A 23235-nucleotide genomic window follows, 5' to 3' on the forward strand; every position below is an offset into this window, starting at 1 on the left:
GCATTTATATCTGACACTTGCCGTGCAGTTTCTGCTATATTTAGCATTTGCCGTCCACTGCGGGACAACGCCTGGAACCACCACCACTCACTCCCCGTTTCCAAAAGCGCCCTGCAACTTTGACACACACCCTCCGTCCGCGCCTCTGACGAACCCTCCCGTCACTTTCTCGATTCTCTCGATTGACCCTCTTCGTGGGGTCCCTTTCGTTACTTTTTTCCCCCTGGACCCGTGCACCACTCGGCGTCCGCAGGCCGGCCCTCCTCTAGACGCCCTGTCCTTCCCCTCCTCGCTTTTGCCGATTCCCGATCTCTCCACTTCGGAGCTTTCCTCGTCCACCACGGTTTGGTCCTGGGTGATATAGACGAGTCTGGTTCATTTGGGATTGCGATCGGAAAGTGGTTTTGGGAATCGCTGCCCCCTGGTTGTGTACACGAGACCCCCACCTAGCCTATCGTCCGACCCGTTGGACGGATTCGCGACACTCAAAATCGCAAGTCGGATCTCGTTGGCGCGCGTTTCAATCATCATGCAAAATTAGATCTCAGGCAACGCGACCGATGAATACCTCCCAATTATCTTGCCGATAACCTGAGCGACACTTGATTTCTTTCCTACCGTCATAAGCCCCCCCCACCCCCTCGTCTGCGCTTTCTCCGATCAGCCCAAGATGACATCCCCGGCATCGCCAAACACCCTCTCGGCGAGCAACCTGCAGGTTCTCCCTCCTATTTTGACCGATAACTCAGTCAAGCCATCTCAGAGCGCAAGGGATCGGCTATCCACATACTCGAATATCTCCTTCGTCTCTCAGCAGAACCGGTCACGGCCTGGCTCCCACGTGTTCCCCATCTTCCATTCCAGCCTCCCGTACGCCCTGGTTCGGGACTTCGCTTACCCATCAATCCATCCGTTGCACTATGGGCCCCCTCCATCACATGCCTCGGGCGTGTCGACCCCCGCTAGCGAATACCGTCGCTTGTCCGATCCGCCGACTTCTTGGGACACCTCGAAGGGGCCATGGGCTACTACGGGTGGATGGAACGCGGAGAGCACTCAAGGCCACCAACAATTACCGGCCATGTCGTTCGGTGATGGACCTCCATACAGTGAAGATGAAGACCTGCACAGTCCCGTGGTGACCTCATCGCGCCAGCGCAAGAAGTCTACTGGAAACGATCTGAACGGCATGGTCGATGAGCACGGCATGTTGGTCGCTGGAAATGCAACCCGCGGTACATTTGTTGGTCTGAATCCTGATGGGAGCGAGACCTACTATGTCAATGGTGGAGATGGAGTGGGAGATGGTCCTGGTGGGGAATACGTGACATACCCTGCAAATGAAGGACAATACTCGGTAGCGTACGGCGGCCAGCCAGGCTATGCGCAGGAACCTGGCTTCGAGTCAGAAGACGACTACGCCCGCGGAGATCGATACTCGAACGATTATCAATTTGCTGTTGGCTGTCCGGACGAGGAAATGCATGGAAAGGCCGTCGCACTCTTCGACTTTGTGCGCGAGCACGAAAACGAGCTCCCTCTCACCGAGGGCCAGGTGATCTATGTTTCATATCGGCATGGTGAAGGCTGGCTAGTCGCTGAAGACCCGAAGACAGGAGAAAATGGCCTGGTTCCAGAACAGTTTGTTCGACTTCTGCGAGACATTGAAGGTGGCCTGACCTCGTTGAACGGGGAGCCCAACCTGGATGTCACTGAAGTCAGCTTGTCAACCAGCATGGATATGACCGAGGATGAACATGTTTCAACACCCACCCAAGACAATCATAGAGGCACGAATGGCGATACCCCGGTGTCAGTTTCTGTTTCAAATACAGATCAATCTCAATCTACATCAGAGACTGGGAAGACTGTTGGATCTGGCAACCGATCCAGCATGATGACAAAGACTTGACGACCCCTGCAAGATGCATAAGTGGCTTCACTCAACAAAAGCCCCAAGTCTCCGAGTTTACGAGGCGTTCCCGGCGCCGAACCAGCTCTTGGATTGTTAAAGCCAATGAACGAGCTCATTCTCGCTCTTTCACCAGATAGGAGTTCGAAGAATTTGAACACCCCATCTCACACCGTCGCCACCGCCATGCCCCGTTTTCATTGATGGAGACTGCCATCTAGCCTGGCCTTGGCGGCCAAATACATCCAGCAGAGATTCAAGAACACAGGCCTTGCGCCCGCTTGTCTAGAATCAACCGTAGCCCACAATAAGCAGGCTTAGGACCTCGAACGGTTCTATTCCCGCTACAACAACGGCCTCCACCACGAATCGTCTGCCAATTCTGCACTTCATCCATCCACCTTCGATATCCCAGCCACTTCTCCCACAAATACCGCCCACCTCTCTCTCCATATCCCACAATAAATCAGGATAATAAGAGAAAGACAAGAGAATCTAGATGGAACAAAGAAATAGTTCCCAATCTTCTCTGAAATATGCACGCACAACTGTTCTTACATATTCCCCCTTGTTCTGTGTTCTGTCAAACCTACCTACCTACCTATGATTGTCTCTCGTCCCGCATCCCTCGTCATATGTTCAACTCTTATCTCCCCCTTCTCGCACTTGTATCTAGCTTCCTTCAGCGCAGGCGTTGTCCTAGCATCAATTAGCATTAGCGTAATGCCTACTTACCTTCTATTTGACCTGTCTTTCATGAACTGTGTAATGGTACTCGAAACTGGTAGGTATATCCATGCTTTTGCCATGAAGCTATCAATCCTGCATATGAGATGCCTTCATTCTGTATGTCAGGACATGCTCAATAAGTACTAGCTAGCAATTTACCTTATCAATGAAGTCAGATCATTTGCATAACTGTAGAGCGGATTTTTGTTTCCCGACGTCACAAGGGAGGATTCTATAAACAAAGAAGGTGCAAGGGCATTTTACTAGCATAAAATCTCATAGGATTTAAGAAAAGAAGAAAAAGAAAGGAAATTTTCAAAACTGCTTTGCTAAAGCGTGAGAATCCCAACAAACCAACGAAAATTGAAAAAAGAAAACATAAGAAGATTGGGGTGTGAAAAAAAGTCGAAGAATCAAATCAAATCTTGACATTATGGATGAAACTGAATGCAAAAGTTTGACCTGCTGCTGTTCGAGACAAATATCGATGAGATCTGTATCATAAATAGTGAGGCAAGACCAAATTAACCGAGCAGGTCATCGAATGCAGAGCCACCACCCTGCTTCTGCTGGGGCTTGTATTGGGCCGGCGAAGCTGAGGCAGCTGGGGCACCCCAGATGCCAGCGCTGGCCTTTTCCTTGGCCATGCTGGCCAAGTTAGGGCCCTTGTTGGCATTGGCATTGGACTTGGAGATACCAGCACTAGCACTAGCAGTGGACCAGAGGGAGCCGAAAGCATCGCCAGAGGACTTGCTGGCAGTGCTCGTAGCGGGCTTGCTCGCGGCGGTAGAGGCAGCCGGGGAAGAGAGGGAGGGCTTAGCGGCGTGAGAGGAGAATGGCTGAGCAGCGCCCATTGAAACGGAGGTGAAGTAGTTTGGTGTGGCGGCCTGGTAGCCGGATGGCTTTGGAGCCATGGGTTGCTGCATAGGCGCGGTCTGCGACACTGGGGAGGTAAGCGAGCTGGTAGAGGGGGTTGGCGTGGCAGATGTGAAGCCAACGATGCCGTTGATGTTGGCGCCCTGCGAGGCAGAGACGGGTACCGGCGCAGCAAATTGGGTGTTCGCGGTGGTGCTGTGAGTGGAGGCAGGGGGTTGAATGGAGTAGTTGGAGGCAGCAGGCGCTGAGGGTTGGACTGCCGGGGTGGCAGACTGGAAGTCATCGAAATCGTCATCATCTGCCGTCGAGTCCAGCACGTTCAACGTGTTGCTGGCGGGCTGCTTGCCTGCAGCGGTGGAAGATGCCGTTGTGGTGACAGGCTCGTCATCACCAAAATCAAAGAGGTCGACCACAGGTGCAGGCTCCGGCTTCTTCGGTTCTGGCTTGGCCTTGGGCGCTGGCGCGACAGACTCACGCCGTGGGGCGCCGGTCTCTCCCTCGTCGTACTCGTCATATTCCTCGAACCGGTTACCGCGACGGCTGGTGTCCCGACTGCTATCTTGGAAATCACTCGTAGCTCCACCAAAGCCTCCGCCATCGCCATACACTCCACCGCTGTATCCGCCGTATCCCATGCTGTCACTTCCAAAGCCACCGTAGCGGCTAGAGCCAGAAGACATGCCACCACCAACGCCCATGCCACCTTCGAAACCACCGAACTTGTTGCGGTTGGCGCGAGCCTTCTTGCGCTCAGAGCGAATCTGGTCCACATCGCCCAGCAACTTGACCAATTCTGAGGACCGATTGCGCACATTGATACCCTGGTCCTTCCCATTCACGTCAATGTAGTGGAATTGCCGCAACATCCGCAACAGCGACATGTGAGATCGTGCATCGTCGACCACCCGCTCCGAACCATTCTTAACGAGGAATTCGAGAAGTTGAAGACTCTAGAGTTGGCGAGAAAAGACGATGTTAGTATGGCCACTTCATGAACCTGTGTCGCGATACTGCGCACCTTGTAGATCTGCCTCCATTCCTCGGCGCTCTTATCGGTGAATCGCTTGTAAATCAAGGGCATAATTTCGTTAAGCAATTGGCTGCATGGCATCATAAGCATATAGACCACTTGGTTTGGCTTCGAAACTCGAGGGCAACACTGACTAGCTGTGTGTTCCATTGGCGATCTCCTGCATCAATGTAGTCGAGGCACCCCAGGGCTCATTGTTTGTGGCTTCTCGGACCTAGTGCTTGGGTAAGCCAATTTGTCCCATTATGTATCGCGCAATCGCATTATTCTCGGGTTGTGCAGCTCGAAAGACTGTTGCATGGTGGGACTCTGGTTGGTATACGGACCTTGGACTCCATCTCGGTATAGTTCATGACGGCTATGACGAAGCGGTCAGCTCGGTATCCCGGGATTGCAAGACAATGCTCAGGCGCTTTCATATACAATGAAAGCAACATCGAAGCGGTGCAACCTACCATTCTGTACTTTGCGGACACCGGCCTTGAGGTCATACAAGGTCAGGTTGCTGACCTTGTCTTGGAGGTTTGAGAAGTCCATGGCGAAGGGGGACTGTTGTCACTCTGAAAAGGGCGCAGGGGGAGTAAATAAACGTCGCGAAGCAAGGCCAGGTAAAACGGTCGAGCGATTGATGTCAACAGAGAAGGAAATGATCCAGGCCCGCCGGCAATGGGGTGTAAGGGGAGGTAGTTGGAGGGGAAGTCGGCCTGTATCCAGCTGGCCGATTCCACCCCAATGCGCCACGCGGTCACGTGGCAACCCCTGACCCCCGGTCGGGCAACAATTATGTACTCCACACAGAGTGACGTGTATACTAAGGTTATCCTTCACGGCTTACCGGGAGTAGTCTACGGAAGAATCGGACGAAAGCTTAGATGACTGACTGCAGTCTCCGAGGTATTATGCAATTGTGTACATGTCATTCGGGTGCCCGTATAAACTGAGGCGCTATCGCTATCAAAGTCCAAACACAGTAAGAAAATACCCAAGGTATCTAAACAAAGAAGGAAAACATGAAAACGTTGAAAAGATATGAATAAGAATGCTCCGCCCGAAAACATCATCCCTCATCAGGTCCATCAACATAAGCTTTACTCGTTGTAGAACTTCTTCATGATCAAGTGCAGGAAGAGGTTGACGTTAACTCGCATCTGCCCGTCAAAGAAGTCCATAAATTGTGTATTGTTGAACTGGGCTTGCAGCAGGTCATCAAGTGGCACCTGGGCATTAGCTCCAGGAACCATCATGTTGCCGCTGCTTCCGTCAATGGTGAAAACTCCAACTTCGTTACTGGAGATGGTTAGATCCACGCGATCCCACTGTCGCTCGCTATATCCCTTCCAGGCGACAAGGACACCTCGGTCGGCCAATGTGCGAGCGGAGTACTTGAATGAACCAAACTTGAACACCTTGCCCGTCTTCTGGAGTTCACGCTGGTGATCCCACTGTTTGGTAAATGGCATCAGGAATCGCTTCTTGCCCTTCTTGTTCTGCAGCGTGATCATGGCCTGCTCAATGTAGTCGTTATAGGTCTTGAGCTGTTGGTCCAGATAAATGGCCTGGTCGCTGAGGCGAGCCGAGGTCATTCGCGCACCATCCAACTCACGCTCTCGCTGGATTCGGCGGCGATGCTTGGTGCGGATGTCGCTCGCAATGGCGTTCAATAGGTCCTGGTAGTGGTTGTGCCGGCTGATCTTGCCGGCTTGCTCAAGGCGAAGGATGTTCTCCAAAGCAATACCCTTGAGCTCCAAGTAGTCCATAGACCCAATGTCAATCAAGGTGCTTGCTTCCGAGTAGGCGCCCCGACGAGAGCTATTTGAGCTCAGCTCCTCTCGCACCAAGGTATGCCACCGTTGTTGATCTTCTTCACTCGGGGGCTTGAGCATGATATCCATCAGGTTTGCTCCGGTCTGGACGCGGATAATATAGAGAATACATCGCTTTGTCTCCATGAACAAGGTCTTGATATCAGCTTCCGGGTCTAGGAGGTAAATTGGTCAGCTAGGGTTTTCGATGGTGGGTATCTCTCCGCAAGCACACATACCTTCGGTTTGAGCAAGCTTTGGGTTGAGTGTCAAGTTGATTTCCGTAGAGCTCACACCCATCAACTCGTTCTCGTTGCTCTTGACGTTTCCAAGATCCCGCACAAGCTGTTTGAGGAAGTCATCGGGATGCGGGCACATGAACTCAATCTCCGAAGCCACAAGCTGGTGAATTGAAAAGATGTCGGACATCTTGATGTACAGAGTGGGCTTGGCCTTGGCGTAGAGATCATTGAATTCGTCAATATCAAAGTAGGCTTCGGCATCTTGCACGGAGATCACTATTTTGGATGTTAGATCGTTGAAGGTAGAACGGAAGGAATGGATGATATCAACTTACTCTGTCCCCAGATTTGGCCAAGCCTTTGTATTGACTCGCCGATGTAAGAATTGAGGGGCTGGAGGTACACGTTCTCGGCGCCAAACAGTCTGCCAGAAGCTACCTGAGCCACCACCTTGGCTATCTCACCCAGATTTCTCTTCTGCTCCTGGGTTAGACCGCGGTCCACAACACCGTACTTCTCGGGCTCGAGTAGTGCGGGTTGGAAATAATTCTTCCACACCCAGTGGCCAACTGTTTGAAGAACAAACCCGGGGTCTTCATTTGGGAACCGCGCGAGTAGATTTTCATACATTTGTTGGGCAAGGTATCGGGTACCGAATGGCATGCGGTACAGGAAATCTTCGAAAGCAGCAAAGAATTGATCAGCAATGTCTCGCAAATCTTGCAAGTGCTGAATGAACGTCTCTCGAGTCTCTGGATCTCTGATGGCTTCCTCTCGCGGGAGGTCCGGTCGCCGACGGCTGCGTTGACCTGTGCGAAGCTCCTCGTTGTTGATGGACGAGCGGTAAATTTGAATTGGATCACTTTCAAGGTCGAGTTCAGGATTGTCAATGACGGACTCCTTCACTACAGTGCCCCAAACGTCGCGCATGAATTTGCGGTCGCGAGGTGATTTGGCGTAGGAGCCAAAGAGCTTGTTCCAGAAGGCGTGGGATCGTAGGTATTCAGGGAGCGCGGTGAAGGTTTCGATATCTTCCTTGACAGAGCGAGCAAGAAGCTTGACCAGGTAGTATTCCTCGCGTCTCTTCTGTGAGTATCCAAAGAGACCCATCATCAAGTGCCTAATCCGCTCATACTCCTTGTCCGACGTGTTGAGCTCACGAAGGCGACGGAACAGTCTGGCAAGGTACTGGGACTGGGTTTGTAGGAGGAAAAAGAACACCTGATACTGGTCCAACTTCTTTCGTGACGTCTTGTTCAAGGCCTTGAGATCATAGGGGTCTTTAGAGGAGATGTCGGTGTTGGACAATAGGTTGCCGATATGACCACCAAAGTGTTTTTGGTGCTTGACAACTTCATCCAGTGTGATCTTGTTCTTGACCAACAAGGCAATCTTGATGTCGAGCTGGCTGATATACTGCTCTGCGAGTTCATTTTGTCGGACCTGCTGGACGACCACCTTGCGCAACCGCTCAAATTCAATTTCCTCATCGAAATCAAAGTCGCTGTCGTTGAGAAGATGAACGAAGCCCTTCACTGTGCCGACAGGAGGGTTCTTGCCACTCGTCAAGCTCTTGTATGCCTGGCCTTGGATGCGGCCTCTAATGACACTTTGGGCCTTGATTACCTTCTCCATGTTCTCGTTGTAGTGACGGCGTCTCTCCTCGAAGCGGTTGCGGATCAGGCTACCTCTGATGCGGGCCTGGAGATCAATGATGAATTCTTCCTCGTCTTCCAGATCAGCCAACGCCTGGCCAACATGCATCCGTACGAGTAAAGCCCTTGACAGTGCTTGAAGTTGAACGATGTCTTCTTCGCAATCTTCAAGTCGTGTGAGAATTCCCCCAACCTCGATGCGGAGCAATGCGGCACGTGCAAGTGACTGAAGGTTCACTATCAAGAGCTCATGATTCTCGAGCTCTTTCCGCTCTGCGGCCAGGTGTTTTCGTTGTAGGAGACCTCTGACCTTGGATTGCAAGTCCAGAATAACCTGCTCTTCCTGTTTCAACGAACCCTGCTGATCCTCCAAGAATTCTCTGCAAGCCTTGCCTCTGAGGATGCCCTGAAGGCTAGTGACAACAGATTGATGCTCGGCCAACTCAGAGCGAAGAACTGAATTGCTCTGGCGCACAGCGGCACCACGTACCATTGCCTGCAATGCAGTGCATTCTTTATCGGTCTTTGAAAGAGCCTCCAGGAGCTGAACATGGCGTTTTTTCGATGCCAGTGCACGCACGGTGGATTGAATGAACGTGATGGCAGGTATTTCATGTTGAAGGGAGGTCTTTACTTGCGACATTTGTTGACGGGCGAGATCTCCTCTAATCACTGCCTGCAGTGATTTGACCGGGCTGCTAGCTTGCTTAACTTTCTGGGACTGGACACTCATTTGCTGTCGTTGTAAAGCACCTCGGATTACTGCTTGAAGGGTCGTAACATCATGCTCGGAAGAGCGTGTTTGTTCGTATTGGTCGGAGACATTCTTGCGTTGCAGCGCACCTCGAATGGCAGCTTGGAATTGCTTGATACCAGATTCCTCCTTTCGAGCGCGTGTTTGCAAAAGTTGAGCTTCTGCTCGCACTTTCGAGGCACGGATCCGGCTCTGCAGTTGAAGGACATCGGTCTCTTGTGCCTCCCGCCATTGCTTCTCTCCGTTCTGGCGGCGGCGCACAATGAATCCGCGGCTGATGGCTTGGAGCTGGACGGCGAATTGACGCATACTCAGCCGGTACTGACTGATTTGCCGAGCCCAGTCTCCACGCAGGCGTGATTGCAATTCAATCAATAAAGGCTCGAAATCCCAGAGGCCATTCATCATGCTGCCGAGCTTCAACCGCAGCATAGCGCCCTTGATCTGGGCCTGGAAGTCAATGATCGAAGATTCGCTTTCGTGTAGCTCGCGGTCGATTCGCTCTTCCTCGGATTCGACGGGCTCCGGTTCAGGTTCGGGTTCTGGCTCTGCACCAAAGTTTGCGGCCATGCCCGCAAAGCTAGGCATGCTGACTCCTGCCTTGTCGAGGCCCTTTTGGGTCTGCTCAAGCTCGTGGTGCTCAAACTCCAGCTGACCAACCAGGTTGCCCATACGGAAGTCCAACATACCATTCTTGAACAGCAACCAGGACAAGGCGTGAATGCAGTGGATTACCTTTGGGATGTTTTTCTTTTCGTAAAGATCGATGAGCTCGAAACGGAACAACTCGGGCAGCTCCACGTCATCAAGGAATCGGAAAAACAAGGCGATGTTGTCGGAATGGCGATACTGCAGCTTTGCGTGTCGAAAGATTCGCAAGACTCGATCAGGGTACATAGCCTGCACCACCTCGGCGAGCGTTACGCCATCTCGCAAAGCTTCCTCCAGTCCCACAATGGGCGGAATCTCTTTCTGGATCACACTTTCGATCCATTCTTTGGCTTCTCCAATGTGGCAGAGATATTCGTAGGCCTGCAGGAATTGCCGCTGTTGATCCATCCAGTTTCCAGCAGCCCAGGATGACACCTTTGGCTTCTCTGGGGACACCGCGCCGCTGCGTCCACCAGCAACTGAATCCGCACGCTTCAATCGTCGTCGCCCTTGCATTCCCACCACGGATTGTGTTGCTGCGCCGAATTTAAACTCATCATTGTCGCCGGACTGTGCAATCTTGGACAGAGTCCTGAGATGACGCGTTGATGACTTCTGGAAGGTCTCGAGCTCTGGAGCAGACAAGGCGGTTGTGAGTTGTGGAGGGTGTGGACTATTTGAGAGCGTTTTCTGAGGCGACGAGGGTCGCGATGATCCCGGCGTAGGGGTGGGAGACAGATGTTGAGGCGTCATTCCCATTGGGGGTGTTTGTGGCTCGAGTGTACTTGGTCTGTGACGAGGTGATTCGTTCTCTTTGAAGTGGACTCTCGGCGACTCTGGAGTACTAGGCCGGTACTCCTTTCCAATTCGTGGCTCATCGATCGTGTAGCTACGCGACTGTCGATACGCAATTGGTTTGGTGGCCGAGGGTGTGATATTGGGCGCCTGTTGGAGAGGTCGCAAGGACCGGCGAATATTCTCATATGTCGTCCCGGCATTCGACCAGCTTCCCATTTCGCTGGCACCCATTGTCGCCGAACTCGTTTCACTTTTTCCTCGGTGGTGGCCTAGACTGCTTTGGATGGACGCATTTGAGGAAATGGTGCTTGTTCGACTGGGAGCAAACGAGCTTGAACCCACTGAGTAGGCCGATGAGTTGGTTGACGCGGTTGAGTCGTGGCGCAGTGGGCTGGTTTGTTGCGCCGGAATATCCGTCTGGGCGCGCTTGAGCGATGAGAAATGACTCGACATCGCTTTTACCGTTGCGACAAGAATGCAAAGAGCGGTGCGAAGAAGTTATCGTTCTCGATTGACCGCATCCCTGCTCCAAAAGCAGAAGCGGGGGCGTTGTTTAGTCCAATCCAGGCTCTCGAAGCCCGGTGTTCTTTGTTGATAGTGAATCCTCGGAATGTGAGCTCAAGCCCGTAGTCGCATCCGTTTGGCGATTAGGCGAGAGGGTATTTTCCGGATGGGTGAGGGGGAATCGAGGAGTGAAGAATCGACTAAGACACAAGTTTCAAGATTGAAGGGACCCGATGATGGAATTCTTGTTGACGGTGGTCGGACGGTGGGGGGTTCAACTGGGCAGGTGCGACCGGGATTCTTCCCCAACCCCCAAACGGGACAGTCCCAAAACAAATCTCCCAATCAGGTCTAGCGTCGATCAGGTGATCGCCGTCGATCCTCAGCCACTTTCCCTCTTTCCCTTGGGCTCTCTTCCAGACTATCGCAACAAGCTGGTGCGACTGTTGCTCGAGTAGAAAGCACACGAAAGCTTTTCGCCCGTGGGTTGGCCACCATAATTCTCAATTCCTTGTTTATCCCATGTTGGACGTGTCAGACCAGGGCAGGATAGTTGCGGTCTTGGCGTGGCCAAGTTCGATTTTGACAAGTTGAGAGGGTCTCGTAGTCCCGTGCGACCATCGCCTTTTGCCTGCCGCAGTCCACCATCCCCCCTCTCACTAACACAGTAGTCGATCAGTCAAGCTCGGTTTGACTTGATTATACTCCTACGCCATCGGGCTCTATTCCCTCTTGATTATTCTCCACGGCCCAATGCTAGAAATCGGAGCATCTATTGTAAAGATAAGGTGCTTCCCAAGTTCCCGCACCTCTACAGAGTAGAGAGTGGAGGCACTCCCGTAAGGGCAATATAGATAGATAGAGGTGGACGCAGCGGGATGTTGTTCAACAAATTCATCTAGCCCCAAGAAGTCCCCACTTACATCTCGAGAGCAATCATTGAAAAAACCCCATATCCATCACAATAGCCCACACGCTACTCGAGCATTGTGACTCTCAGGTGCGCAGGCTAAGCGTGTCAGTTGAACCATTTATAACCCCACCAACCCGGGGAGGGGAATAACGCAAGAATCATGACATAGGCCTAACCGTAAAACCTTCCCGCGGTAACCACCACTTCCTCATAATCCTCCCACTCTTCGCTCACCTTCTACCAGTCAACAAGCACTCGACAGCTGCTCTGTCGCATAACTACCATGGCTGCACTCCTTGAATCTCAGCCCAGATATATATACAAGATCATCCCCTCCACAGCACCAGTGCGGGAGCCGCTTCCCGAGCGACTGCCTGTCAGCGAACTGGACCAGAACTCGGGATTTGTCCACCTCTCACAGGCATCTCAGGTGCCTAATACCTTGAACTTTTTCTTTAGCGAGGAACCGCTGGTGTATATCCTCCGTATCAAATATGCGGATGTGATTCAGGATATTCGTTGGGAGTCCCCAGACGGAAAGGTGTGCGGTCCGCGGCCAGGGGAGGGACTATTCCCGGTGAGCCGAAATCATCGTGGGCTTTGCCAACAAAATACTATTTTACTAATGTGAAGTTTATTAAAAGCATCTGTATAATGGACTCAAACTAGGCAAAGACGAGGTGGAGAGCATCGCAATCTGGCAAAATGATGGAGGATGGGACAAGGCCCTGGATGGAGCGAAACCTTGGCTTGTGTCCTGAGAGCAATGCCTTGATGTTTTGACTTATTACAATGACTATGGCCCCAGATATTTTGACTCAATCAAAATGCAAATTAAAGTAGATCTATGATTCAACACATGGCTACTATCGAGCAGAATACCGAGCATGCCGGTGAGACCTTTAGTCCCCCAGTGGATAACAATGCAGTACCTGCCCGTCTATACATCAGGGTTCAAGTTAGCTACCGATGAAGAGAAAATTCATCTCGCGTTGCATATACTTACAATACAGGGAAGCATCCACACTGGCCAAGAAGACGAAGCTCGTTGCAACCTCACTGGGCTCACCAGGTCGACCCAGACCTGCCTTCGAGCCCCAACCTTCCATTTGTTTAGCCTCTCTAGTGTCAACTTGGATAGGCGTGTATATAGCACCGGGTCTAGAAAGATTATGAGGTTAGCCCCGCGAGCTTGATAATTAACAAAGTCAGTAATTGCTTACGCCACGGCGTTAACTCGAATGCCTTTTGGGATCAAATGGGCTCCCAGAGATTTGGTAAAGCCGACGATGGCACCTTTTGTTGCAGCATAATCGACCATGGTACCCGATCCTCTGAAAGTCACCACAGATGAAGTATTGATAATGCTGTATTGAGGGTATGAGCATTTCTACTACGGCAGGGCTGGAATGGGATAGGACTCACGAGTCGCCTCGACCCATGTGCGGGAGAGCAAACTTCGCCATAGCGATCATCTGGATGATATTGGTCTTGAAGATATCCTGTGTTTTCTCAAGATCAATCTCTGCAAATTCCTTGCATATATATTGCTTCGACGCGTTATTGACGAGTACATTGACTTTGCCCGAGCTATATGATCACAAGAGTCAGTATATCGTTACCAGAGATGAGAAGAAGTACTGCCTCATACTTTGCTACATGTTTCTCCACTGCCTCACGGCAAAAGTTCAGATCTCTCAAATCACCCTGAATAAGAAGGCACTGGACACCCTCCTTCTCAACCAATCTTTTGGTGGTCTCCGCGTCCACTTGCTCTTCTGGGAGGAAGACAATGCTGATATCAGCTCCCTCTCTTGCCATGAGAATAGCCACCGAGCGGCCAATTCCAGAGCTGAAATCATGTCAATAATTGTAAGTTGTCCCCATAAATCTCCAGGGCTATCATACTCCCCGCCAGTGATGAGAACCTTTTTGCCTTTGAGTTTCCCTGAGCCCACGTATTCAACAAAATCCCCTTCACCCTCCAACTTGCTCGATTCGCTCGGGAATGCCAATTTGCTCTCCAGACTGAGTTGATTCAGGTTAACCAACCCAATTTCATAACAAGGCACTAATCATATCTTACCCAGGTTTCAATTGGCTCTGTGCTAATGGCGACGCCTTGAACATACCATGTTCACCCATTGGAGATGACATCCTGCGAGGATAAAATGCCGCTACTGCTCGTGTGAGAGTCAAGTAAGAGTAAAATGAGATTATATGACTGTGAAAGAAGCAGACTTATGTCCAGAAAGGACTTCTAGAGAATTACAACCATATGTTTTTAATCATGTTGTCGTCATTATGCTGTAGCAATCTTCCGGGAGCGATGACCTATTGTTGAATCTTTATAGCACCTAGGATATTGACACGCTCACTCATGGATCAAGTTCTATAAAATCAATGTGGATATTATCAACTCCAGCGAGTCCGGTTAATTGGTGCTTGTCTCAGATGTGCCTGAGCTACCTAAGATCAAAGATGGCTCAATGGCTCCTTCATAGGACGGACATATCTAGCAGGAAGTAATGACCTTCAGTCCTATATTCAAGTTGAATTAGTGAGAATATACATTTCTAATCATCAAACCCCACTTGCCATCTGCCAAAGTCTTCGCTAGTTAGCAACGGCTCCCGCAAACTGACCAATGTCCATAATGAGCCTCGTCATCATTCCTAAGCAGCGAAGCCTCACCGCCTGACAGAAACTCGGTAACCAGCCAATGATCACCATGAGGGGTTAAAAAGCTTGAGCGCTAATCCCAAAATAGTAAGGGGCCGCTGCTCGCAGAAAAAAAGAAAAGGAAGAAACTGCCCGCTCGAACCTTTTCTTCTTCTTTCTTTTCTTTGGGAAAGCTGGTCTCTCTCCATCAACAGATTGTTATTCTTCTGTTGATCAACGTCTCTTTTTTTGGATACCCCTTTTAGTCTCTGATTTCAGAGGCACATTCTTTTCAATAATGCCCATTACCAATAAGGAGGCCACGCCTGGTGCCGCCATGAAGGCCGAGATCGAGGACTACACCACGGCCCTCGAGGTCGTAAAGACCTACAGCACCCAGGATGGTCTCGATGTGGACACTCTCCTGGACTCTGACAAGCACGGAGCTCTGACCTACAACGATTTCCTGCTCCTGCCTGGTTATATCGGTAAGCCAGACACAATCGAGGGTTTGGCGAGGCCTATGTGTTAATCATGCCGATCAATAGGCTTCCCTGCCTCCGATGTCAGCCTGGACACCCCTGTTACCAAGCGCATCACCCTGAAGGCTCCCCTCCTGTCCTCGCCCATGGACACTGTCACCGAGCACAACATGGCTATCCACATGGCCCTGCTCGGTGGACTGGGTGTTATCCACCACAACTGTGCCCCTGAGGACCAGGCCGAGATGGTCCGCAAGGTGAAGAGGTACGAGAACGGTTTCATCCTGGATCCCGTCGTTCTCTCTCCCAAGGCCACCGTTGGTGAGGCCAAGGATCTGAAGGCCAAGTGGGGTTTCGGTGGTTTCCCTGTCACTGGTAAGTTTGATTTGAAAAAAATTTCCTCCTACCCAACATTGCCCCACATTTGCATGATGAACAAACCTTTTCATTATAACTTTCGTTCCACTGGCAGCAACGAGAGTTGCACTGTAGAGAAAAATTATTATCTGATCTTGTCTCCAACAACACGAAATTGTTTCACTCACAATGCTCATATGGCCTGAATGCTAACGATGTATTTGTGACAGAGGACGGAACCCTTCGCTCCAAGCTGGTTGGCATGGTTACTTCCCGTGACATCCAGTTCCACAAGGACCTTTCGGAGCCTGTCACCGCCATCATGGCCACTGACCTGGTCACTGCCCCTGCTGGCACTACCCTTGCTGAGGCCAACGAGGTCCTCCGCCAGTCCAAGAAGGGCAAGCTGCCCATCGTTGATACCTCCGGCAACCTCGTTTCTCTCCTCTCCCGCTCCGATCTGATGAAGAACCTCCACTACCCTCTTGCCTCCAAGCTCCCCGATTCCAAGCAGCTGATCTGCGCTGCTGCTATTGGTACTCGTGAGGAGGACAAGTACCGCCTCAGGCTGCTTGTCGAGGCCGGTCTTGATATCGTTATCCTGGACTCCAGCAACGGCAGCAGCATGTACCAGATTGACATGCTCAAGTACATCAAGAAGGAGTTCCCCCAGATTGATGTCATTGCCGGTAACGTTGTTACCAAGGAGCAGGCTGCTATGCTTATCGCCGCCGGTGCCGATGGCCTGAGAATTGGCATGGGTGCCGGTAGTGCTTGCATTACCCAGGAGGTGATGGCCGTCGGCCGTCCTCAGGCTGCTGCCGTCCGCAGCGTCTCCGCTTTCGCTGCTCGCTTCGGTGTTCCTTGCATTGCTGATGGTGGTGTCCAGAACATTGGCCACATCGTCAAGGGTCTTGCTCTTGGCGCCAGCACCGTCATGATGGGTGGTCTCCTTGCCGGTACCACCGAGTCTCCCGGCGAGTACTTCGTTAGCAATGAGGGTCAGCTCGTTAAGTCTTACCGTGGTATGGGCTCCATCGCCGCCATGGAGGACAAGAAGGCCGGCGGTAACAGCAAGGACAGCAAGGCCAGCAAGGCCAGCAACGCTGGTACTGCCCGCTACTTCTCTGAGAACTCCCGCGTCCTGGTCGCCCAGGGTGTCGCTGGCTCCGTCCTGGACCGCGGTTCCGTCACCAAGTTCGTCCCCTACCTTGTCGCCGGTGTTCAGCACTCCCTGCAGGACATGGGTGTCAAGTCTCTTGATGACCTGCACGACGGTGTCAACAAGGGCCTTGTCCGCTTCGAGATGCGCAGCGCCAGCGCCCAGGTCGAGGGTAACGTCCACGGCCTGCACAGCTACGACAAGAAGCTTTACGCGTAAATGCAAAGTTTTCTTGAATGATGGATGGTTTTTCCCGCTGTGAATATGATTTAAAATGGGATTTTCCGCACGATGCTACGGGTTTGAAAATAAAAAATGGAATGGGGTATGACAAGGGCTGGAGTTAGATTCGAGGAGTTCACACTTTCTATTTAATGAGCATATATTGTTCCGACGAGATTCTCGTTTTATCTGTTCAAAATCTTGTTCGTAATTGTAGTCTTCCCATGTATTAATCTTAAAGAAGTAGCCGAAGCCGAAGCACATGGTGAGGCATGTCGGCTAGCCCCGATGTGGCCAAGGCGGGCGCGGGGTACAGGGATGAGCCTAGGCTCTCGGGTCAATAGCCATTTGACTATAAACACCACCGCGGGCGAAGCTACAGTGGCGCTGGGAGATGTCTAACATACTCCCTAAATCCATCTGCAGCCGCTGGTTAGCACCTGTCATTGCGCAGCCATTCCGAATACCACAATCTCAATCATTATTCCGCATCCCGCGGGCCTATCTAGGATTACCGATCGGAAGCCGAGATTCTGCTAGAGGTTACTCAACAAGTTCAATCCCTTCCACATCTTCATCACAAATACAGAGAATGCCGCGCGCAAAAGCAGATGGTGAGGGCAAGAAACAGCCTGCCTTGCCTCGGCCAAGTTCTAGGTGAGCCTTTGCCCGGCGGGCAACATGCTCGCACCGCGCATTTCAAACCCCGGTTGAGCGGAACATAAGGTCGCCATTGGAGAAACTGCGCCCTTGGAAAGTCCAAACTAATAATGTATTAGTGTGATTCTGGTCTCGCCCAAGAATGAGATTCTGCTTCTCCACCGGGTCAAGACATCGACTTCCTTTGCGTCTGCCCATGTCTTTCCCGGTGGAAACCTATCCAGCCAGGATGGCCCATGTCCGCCCCCAGAAGACCTTTCAAGACATGAGGATGGCCCTCATTACCGGCGAGCAGCCATTCGAGAGCTCTTCGAGGAGAGTGGGATTCTCCTTGCCAAAGACGGGCGCTCTGGCAAGATGCTCGTTTTTGACGAAGCAACGCGCGACCAAGGACGAAAGCTCATTCATCAGAACAAAATGACGTTCGAAGAGTGGCTAAAGCAGCAACATGCTAATGCTGAACCTGATACAGGTTTGTGGTTGCTCTTACCTAGTTAAAGATTCGATACCTGACTGACATGTGAAAGACCAATTGATTCCCTTCAGCCGTTGGGTTACCCCTACCACGAACCCCAGGCGTTATACAACTCAGATGTATATCTACTTCATGCCATTGCCCGTGAATGCGGACAAGAAACTGCTCGACGGGCTGCCGAAGGAAGGCGAGCGCGAGGAAATCCAAGTCCCCTCCAGCGACGGTGGAATCGAAGTCACAGAGGCACAGTTTCTGCCAGCTTCGGAGTGGCTTCGTCGCGCACAGAGAGGAGAGATCATCCTCTTCCCGCCCCAGTTCCTTCTACTGCACTTGGTATCTGGATTCCTTGACAAGGATCCTCGATCCGGTATTTCCGTGGAGGAAATGGAAAAACGCCGGGCAGGGCTCACCGAGTTCGTGCACTCGGGCTCACCCCCTTGGACAGATAAGTGCATTTCACCCAAGATGATGAAAGTGATGGAGGACGGTCGCGCAGTCTTAGCCCTACATGATCCTGGTCTTGAGCTGAAGGGATCTGGTAGACAAGGCGAGTCAGAGTATGTCGTTCTTGTGCGGTTCACTAAGGGAACTGCCAGGGAAGTGACCGTGGCCTGGAAGAAGGATATTTTCAAAGAGGGAAGAGGAGAGCGGAGTAATCTCTAGACTATACATTGGCCAGGCTTTGCTCCGTAAAGCCATCTATCGTGAATATCTACAAAGTGTAAATCAGAAGAACCGTACCGTACATACTAACAAGATCTGATCTTGAGAATCTGAAATTATGGGTCCCAAATATTGCCACGGCCGTAGATAAGGGTACAAACTAAGGGTACAGTACTAAATCTACGCCCCACCGCCTTCCGGCCACGCCAGCCCTCGACAAATGGTCACATGACCCACACAAATCATTTGAGTCTTTGATTTTATGGGCCATCAAAAAACCCACCACCTCCAACCTCACCGTCGCCCGTCGAAACCCCCCATACACAATCAGCCAAAATGGAGAACGAGAAGGGAGAGATCGTCGATCTGTACGTGCTTATATCCTCGAATTCGCTTCCGCCATCATACACTCGGTGTCCTGTGTCTGTTTGTCCGCATCTACGAACTCTCGCTCCGGATTCGCTGCGCAAAGCGATGGGACTTCGAGAGACCTGTTGGAATGTCACCCAGCAAGGTCACAATCTAGCGAAACCCGTGCGACTTCTCTGCGAGCAGCCAGGACCAGGACACCGATTGGATCATGGAGGGGACAATATTCGATATTGAACATTTGAACCAGCATCAACTAACACATCCCTCCTCGCTCAACAGCTACGTGCCCCGCAAGTGCAGCGCCACCAACCGCATCATCAAGGCCAACGACCACGCCTCCGTCCAGATCTCCGTCGGCAAGGTTGACGAGAACGGCCGCTACACTGGCGAGAACCAGACCTACGCCATGTGCGGTTTCATCCGCGCCCGCGGTGAGAGCGACGACTCCCTCAACCGCCTGGCCCAGCGTGACGGTTACCTCAAGAGCGTGTGGACCGCCTCCCGCCAGCGCTAAATTTAGCCGCTGAGGTGTGGTGTGGTTTGCATTGGAGGGTGTTGACGGGTTGATATGATGTGAGTAAAAACGTCATTCCAGTCGCATACCCCTGTGGGTTTTGCATATAGATGGGATGGGATGATATGATGCTGACTATTCATTGCAAATAGACGAACTGTGGCTTATACCGGTCCAGTTCGAGGATTGGTTATGAGAAACAAAGGGAAGAGGGAGTACTGATTATGTCTCCTTCGGTTTGAAATTTTTTTCTTCCTTCGGGGGGAGCCCTGTTTTTTCCTACTGTCCTATCTATCGAAATGAAAAATGGAATCGACGACTTTCTTCATGGGTCCGGTTTTCTTTTAACGATTGCCACCCGTTCAAATATTCTCCTCGCGTTGCACTTCCTTCCGATAGATTATCACTCGGGAAGCGACGTCTCGTCTTTCTCGGGTCCTCATCCCGCCAGCACTTATCCAGACGAAAGAAAAAGGGCACAAAAATGAATTCAAAAAGCTTAAAACCCACAATTCCTCCTCTCCCTCTCCCTTCTATTTCTTGACTTGCAACATACCGGCACATCAAGGCTTCCTCATCCCTGTGGACTTGGAAACCGGATTGCATACGCGATCTGTGATTCTGATGTCTGCTTTGCCATGGGCGAGGAAGTAGAAATAGCACAGCCGAAAATTATTTCTCCAAAACCCGCCTTCTGAAGAGCCACCGTTGCAGAGATCCATGCACTGGGGCACAGATACGGGTGGGACATTCCTTAGATTCTGTAGACAATATGATTAAATTCAGTCTATCTGTTCCTCGGTAAACCAAATCAGCCTGACTATAGCCTTGCTATCAGGGGCGGTCTAGGGAATGAGGCTGGCTGGTAGTCCATTTCATGCGTCCTCGATGGAGTGGCAAGAGAGTAGCTAGTTGTCAGGAAAATGGCAACTACTATACTACTTTCCTTTCCAGTCTCTGCATCTTCCTCTCCCGTCGTGTCTACACGATATCTACTTTATTCAATAGGTACTCTGTTAAGAATTTTGATTCATATCTCCTCATCCATCATTGACATGCAATACATTGCCTTCCACATGAACTCGTGATTTCAAGTAGACTCCTTGAAACTCATAATCCCAAGGCTTCCACAGACAAGACACAACTGATAAAGAAAAAAAAACAAGGTTTTTTAAATCTATAGACAAGCAAACCACCCATGTCTCGCTAGAATAGATCTGGGTTTCTTTTTACTCCTTCTCCAGACGCACAGCCGGGTTGGTCTCGATGAAGTTCAGATCGACCTTGTGGCCAAGCAGTTCACGGATGTTGCTGACACCGTACCTGGAAAAGATATTAGAAACTTGACTCGCAATCGCAGAAATGAAAGCAGTTGTGGTGGGTACTTACTTGATCATGGTAGGCCGCTCCAGACTCAATCCCCAACCGTAGACTCTCATGTCCTTGGGGATACCCATGGACTCCAGCATCTCCGGCCGGAACATACCACTGTTACCAATCTCAACCCACTTACCCAGACCCTCGTGGTAACCGAAGATCTCCATACTAGGCTCGGTGTAGGGGTTGTAGGCGGGCTTGAAGCGGAGCTGGTGAATACCCATCTTGGCGAAGAAGACCTCCATGAAGCCAATCAGACCACCCAGAGTAAGGCCAAAGTCGGCAATAACACCCTCAATCTGGTGGAACTCTGCCAAGTGAGTGGCATCGACGGCCTCGTTTCGGAAGACACGGTCGATACTGAAGAAGCGGGCCGGCCGCGGGTTGGCGGCGAGCTTGTGCAGGACATACGCCGAGATGGAGGTGGTGTGGGTGCGGAGCACGAGACGGAGAGACTCGTCCGCGTTCCAAGGGTAGCGGTAGCCGATGGAGCCGAACTTGCCGTGCTCGTGGACCTCGTGCACGTTATCCCAGTACTGCTGGTAGTCCACGGGCTTGTCCTTGGTTGCTTGCGAGGCAGGCTGGGCGGCCTTGGGGCGGTGCGGGTCGTTGAGGGGATCCTCACGAGGGGGGTCGGCCTTGAGAGGGTCGGCGATGTAGAAGGTATCTTGGAGGTCACGGGCAGGGTGTTGCTGGGGCACGAAGAGGGCGTCGAAGTTCCAGAAGCCGGTCTCGACGTAGCGGTTGGTCGGCATCTCCTCGAAACCCATCTCGAAGAAGATGTTGCGGAACTCCTGGCGCACCTTGTTCAGCGGGTGCAGGGTACCGGCCGGGGTGATGGCACCCTTGGCGTTGAAGTTGTAGGGCTTCAGGTGGACGGTCTTCCAGGAGCCGTCGGCGAGCATCTCGGGGGTGACGTCGGTCTCCTCCTTGACGAACTCACGGGCATACTTGGGGCCCTTGGAGATCTTGTAGGCAATATCCTTGGAGACGGAGACCAGTTTCCTCCGCTTGAGGTCCGCGAGGGCCTTTGCATCGCTCAGGCTCTTGGTCTTTTGCACGGTGAGCAGTTGCTCACGGGTCTCGTCGACGATAGTCTCCTTGACCGCGCGCAGCTTATCATTGTCCTTCTTGATCCAACCACGCTTGAAGGCATTGCCCTGGCCAACCTTGGCATTATCCTTCCCCACCAAGCCGGGCAAGTCGCTAATCTTCAGGCCGTCGAGAGCGGCGACAACAGCTGCAAAGACCTTGGCCTCGTGACTGCCATTGGTGGCAATCTCTTCACCCTCGGAGGTGAGCACAATAACTTCCTTCTCCAGAGTCTCATATTCAATCATCTGTCGCGACCCCAGGCGGTCCAGCGCACTTTTGACATTCGATGAGGGGTGGGAGGGGAAGGCTTCGTTGGAAAAGATGGGAGAATCGGACGCGGACAGGGCGTCCAGAACGGGCTTTGTGAGGTCGGACGCCATGACTGCAGCCGTTTCCTGCAGAAAGATTTTTGGCGGAAGCGGTTGGGAGGAGAGAAATCGGTCTTTGCGGTGTCGGCCAAAATTCACGATGACTCTTTTCCCAGCGTTGGTTTCCGGCGGGGCACAGTGACCACTTCTGCCGTTTCACCCCGCCATCGTCTCAGGCCGACAGGCCGCAATCGCAGTCCACAGTACTCCGTAGTGTATATTCGTTAGTAGTGGAGAAGTCAGTCGGTCGCGGTCCTCAAGCTTTGGCATCTAGGAGACCTTGAAACTATGAAGTATCCTAGCTAGTACATAAAATGTCTATCAGTAGGAATAAAGTTTAACCAAGGTCTTGTCCTTGTAGGCTAAGGACATACGACTATCTGTCTCGGCATACACTTGTCCCTCATGGTTCTTGTAGGTACAGTAGTGCTTATGTGCTCTACTGCTCGGTCTCGGTTGATTACCTGGATTCAAATTGGCGTGATCTTTCTCTGGTAGTCTACTACTACTGCCCAGATTAGCTAATTTGTACACGGTATATAGGGATGGATACCGATAGACATAGATAGGTAGAGTGTGGCTGCTCGAGGTGATCTATCGATCTGTCAGACAGGTAGGGATTGAGCCCCTCCACCTAGCCTTATCATCGCCTATTTCTCCCTGTTTTCCCTTCATACACCGTGTTGGACTTCTCAACTGGTTTCTTGTTGACCGCTGGATGCATGCCTTTCATTTATCTCCGAGTTTATCCCTGCGGTCAGTGTGCTTGCCCTCATATTTGGTCGGGGCCCATTCGCCAGGGCGATGCGTTGTCACGTCAATGCTGCAAAAGTACCAACGTCAGTCAGCAGTATGTACTCCCCATGATTCCAAAATGAGATCATCCACAGTCTTGACTACTTGATTCCGAGAGTGAGATCAGCCGATTCATGATTGCCGCGACCGGGGAACCATCTTCTCG

General features: G+C 51.6%; 9 protein-coding genes across 9 annotated transcripts; 5 read left to right on the top strand and 4 right to left on the bottom strand.

Moving 5' to 3' along the window:
• Positions 1-670: 670 nt before the first annotated feature.
• Positions 671-1912, top strand: N7473_007491 (adaptor protein NBP2; the record flags this gene model as incomplete). The annotated part of the gene is made up of 1 exon (XM_057153431.1): positions 671-1912. The coding sequence occupies one exon, from the start codon at positions 671-673 to the stop codon at positions 1910-1912; it is 1242 nt and encodes a 413-aa protein (XP_057007769.1).
• Positions 1913-3165: 1253 nt separating this feature from the next.
• N7473_007492 (ENTH domain-containing protein) lies at positions 3166-5084 on the bottom strand (the record flags this gene model as incomplete). Its single annotated transcript, XM_057153432.1, has 5 exons — positions 3166-4467; positions 4536-4617; positions 4682-4761; positions 4874-4905; positions 5003-5084. The coding sequence occupies 5 exons, from the start codon at positions 5082-5084 to the stop codon at positions 3166-3168; spliced, it is 1578 nt and encodes a 525-aa protein (XP_057007770.1).
• Positions 5085-5635: 551 nt separating this feature from the next.
• Positions 5636-10902, bottom strand: N7473_007493 (putative Ras GTPase activating protein; the record flags this gene model as incomplete). The annotated part of the gene is made up of 3 exons (XM_057153433.1): positions 5636-6525; positions 6589-6867; positions 6927-10902. 3 exons carry the CDS (start codon positions 10900-10902, stop codon positions 5636-5638), a joined length of 5145 nt encoding a protein of 1714 aa, XP_057007771.1.
• Positions 10903-12149: 1247 nt separating this feature from the next.
• On the top strand, positions 12150-12627 carry N7473_007494 (DUF952 domain-containing protein; the record flags this gene model as incomplete). Its single annotated transcript, XM_057153434.1, has 2 exons — positions 12150-12443; positions 12511-12627. The coding sequence occupies 2 exons, from the start codon at positions 12150-12152 to the stop codon at positions 12625-12627; spliced, it is 411 nt and encodes a 136-aa protein (XP_057007772.1).
• Positions 12628-12768: 141 nt separating this feature from the next.
• Positions 12769-14023, bottom strand: N7473_007495 (oxidoreductase, short-chain dehydrogenase/reductase family; the record flags this gene model as incomplete). Its single annotated transcript, XM_057153435.1, has 7 exons — positions 12769-12806; positions 12873-13027; positions 13090-13233; positions 13292-13456; positions 13518-13718; positions 13775-13894; positions 13953-14023. 7 exons carry the CDS (start codon positions 14021-14023, stop codon positions 12769-12771), a joined length of 894 nt encoding a protein of 297 aa, XP_057007773.1.
• An 802-nt stretch (positions 14024-14825) lies between these two features.
• On the top strand, positions 14826-16747 carry N7473_007496 (putative IMP dehydrogenase; the record flags this gene model as incomplete). The annotated part of the gene is made up of 3 exons (XM_057153436.1): positions 14826-15015; positions 15076-15384; positions 15597-16747. The coding sequence occupies 3 exons, from the start codon at positions 14826-14828 to the stop codon at positions 16745-16747; spliced, it is 1650 nt and encodes a 549-aa protein (XP_057007774.1).
• Positions 16748-17342: 595 nt separating this feature from the next.
• On the top strand, positions 17343-18548 carry N7473_007497 (uncharacterized protein; the record flags this gene model as incomplete). Its single annotated transcript, XM_057153437.1, has 3 exons — positions 17343-17407; positions 17530-17882; positions 17938-18548. The coding sequence occupies 3 exons, from the start codon at positions 17343-17345 to the stop codon at positions 18546-18548; spliced, it is 1029 nt and encodes a 342-aa protein (XP_057007775.1).
• Positions 18549-18884: 336 nt separating this feature from the next.
• Positions 18885-19434, top strand: rps21 (40S ribosomal protein eS21; the record flags this gene model as incomplete). Its single annotated transcript, XM_057153438.1, has 2 exons — positions 18885-18916; positions 19200-19434. 2 exons carry the CDS (start codon positions 18885-18887, stop codon positions 19432-19434), a joined length of 267 nt encoding a protein of 88 aa, XP_057007776.1.
• Positions 19435-20663: 1229 nt separating this feature from the next.
• On the bottom strand, positions 20664-22286 carry N7473_007499 (phenylalanine--tRNA ligase subunit alpha; the record flags this gene model as incomplete). Its single annotated transcript, XM_057153439.1, has 2 exons — positions 20664-20757; positions 20824-22286. 2 exons carry the CDS (start codon positions 22284-22286, stop codon positions 20664-20666), a joined length of 1557 nt encoding a protein of 518 aa, XP_057007777.1.
• Between the last annotated feature and the right edge of the window lie 949 nt (positions 22287-23235).

Source organism: Penicillium subrubescens (assembly GCF_028828155.1).
Source record: "Penicillium subrubescens strain IBT 31985 chromosome Unknown utg000005l_segment0_segment0, whole genome shotgun sequence".
Taxonomy (NCBI): Eukaryota; Fungi; Ascomycota; class Eurotiomycetes; order Eurotiales; family Aspergillaceae; genus Penicillium; species Penicillium subrubescens.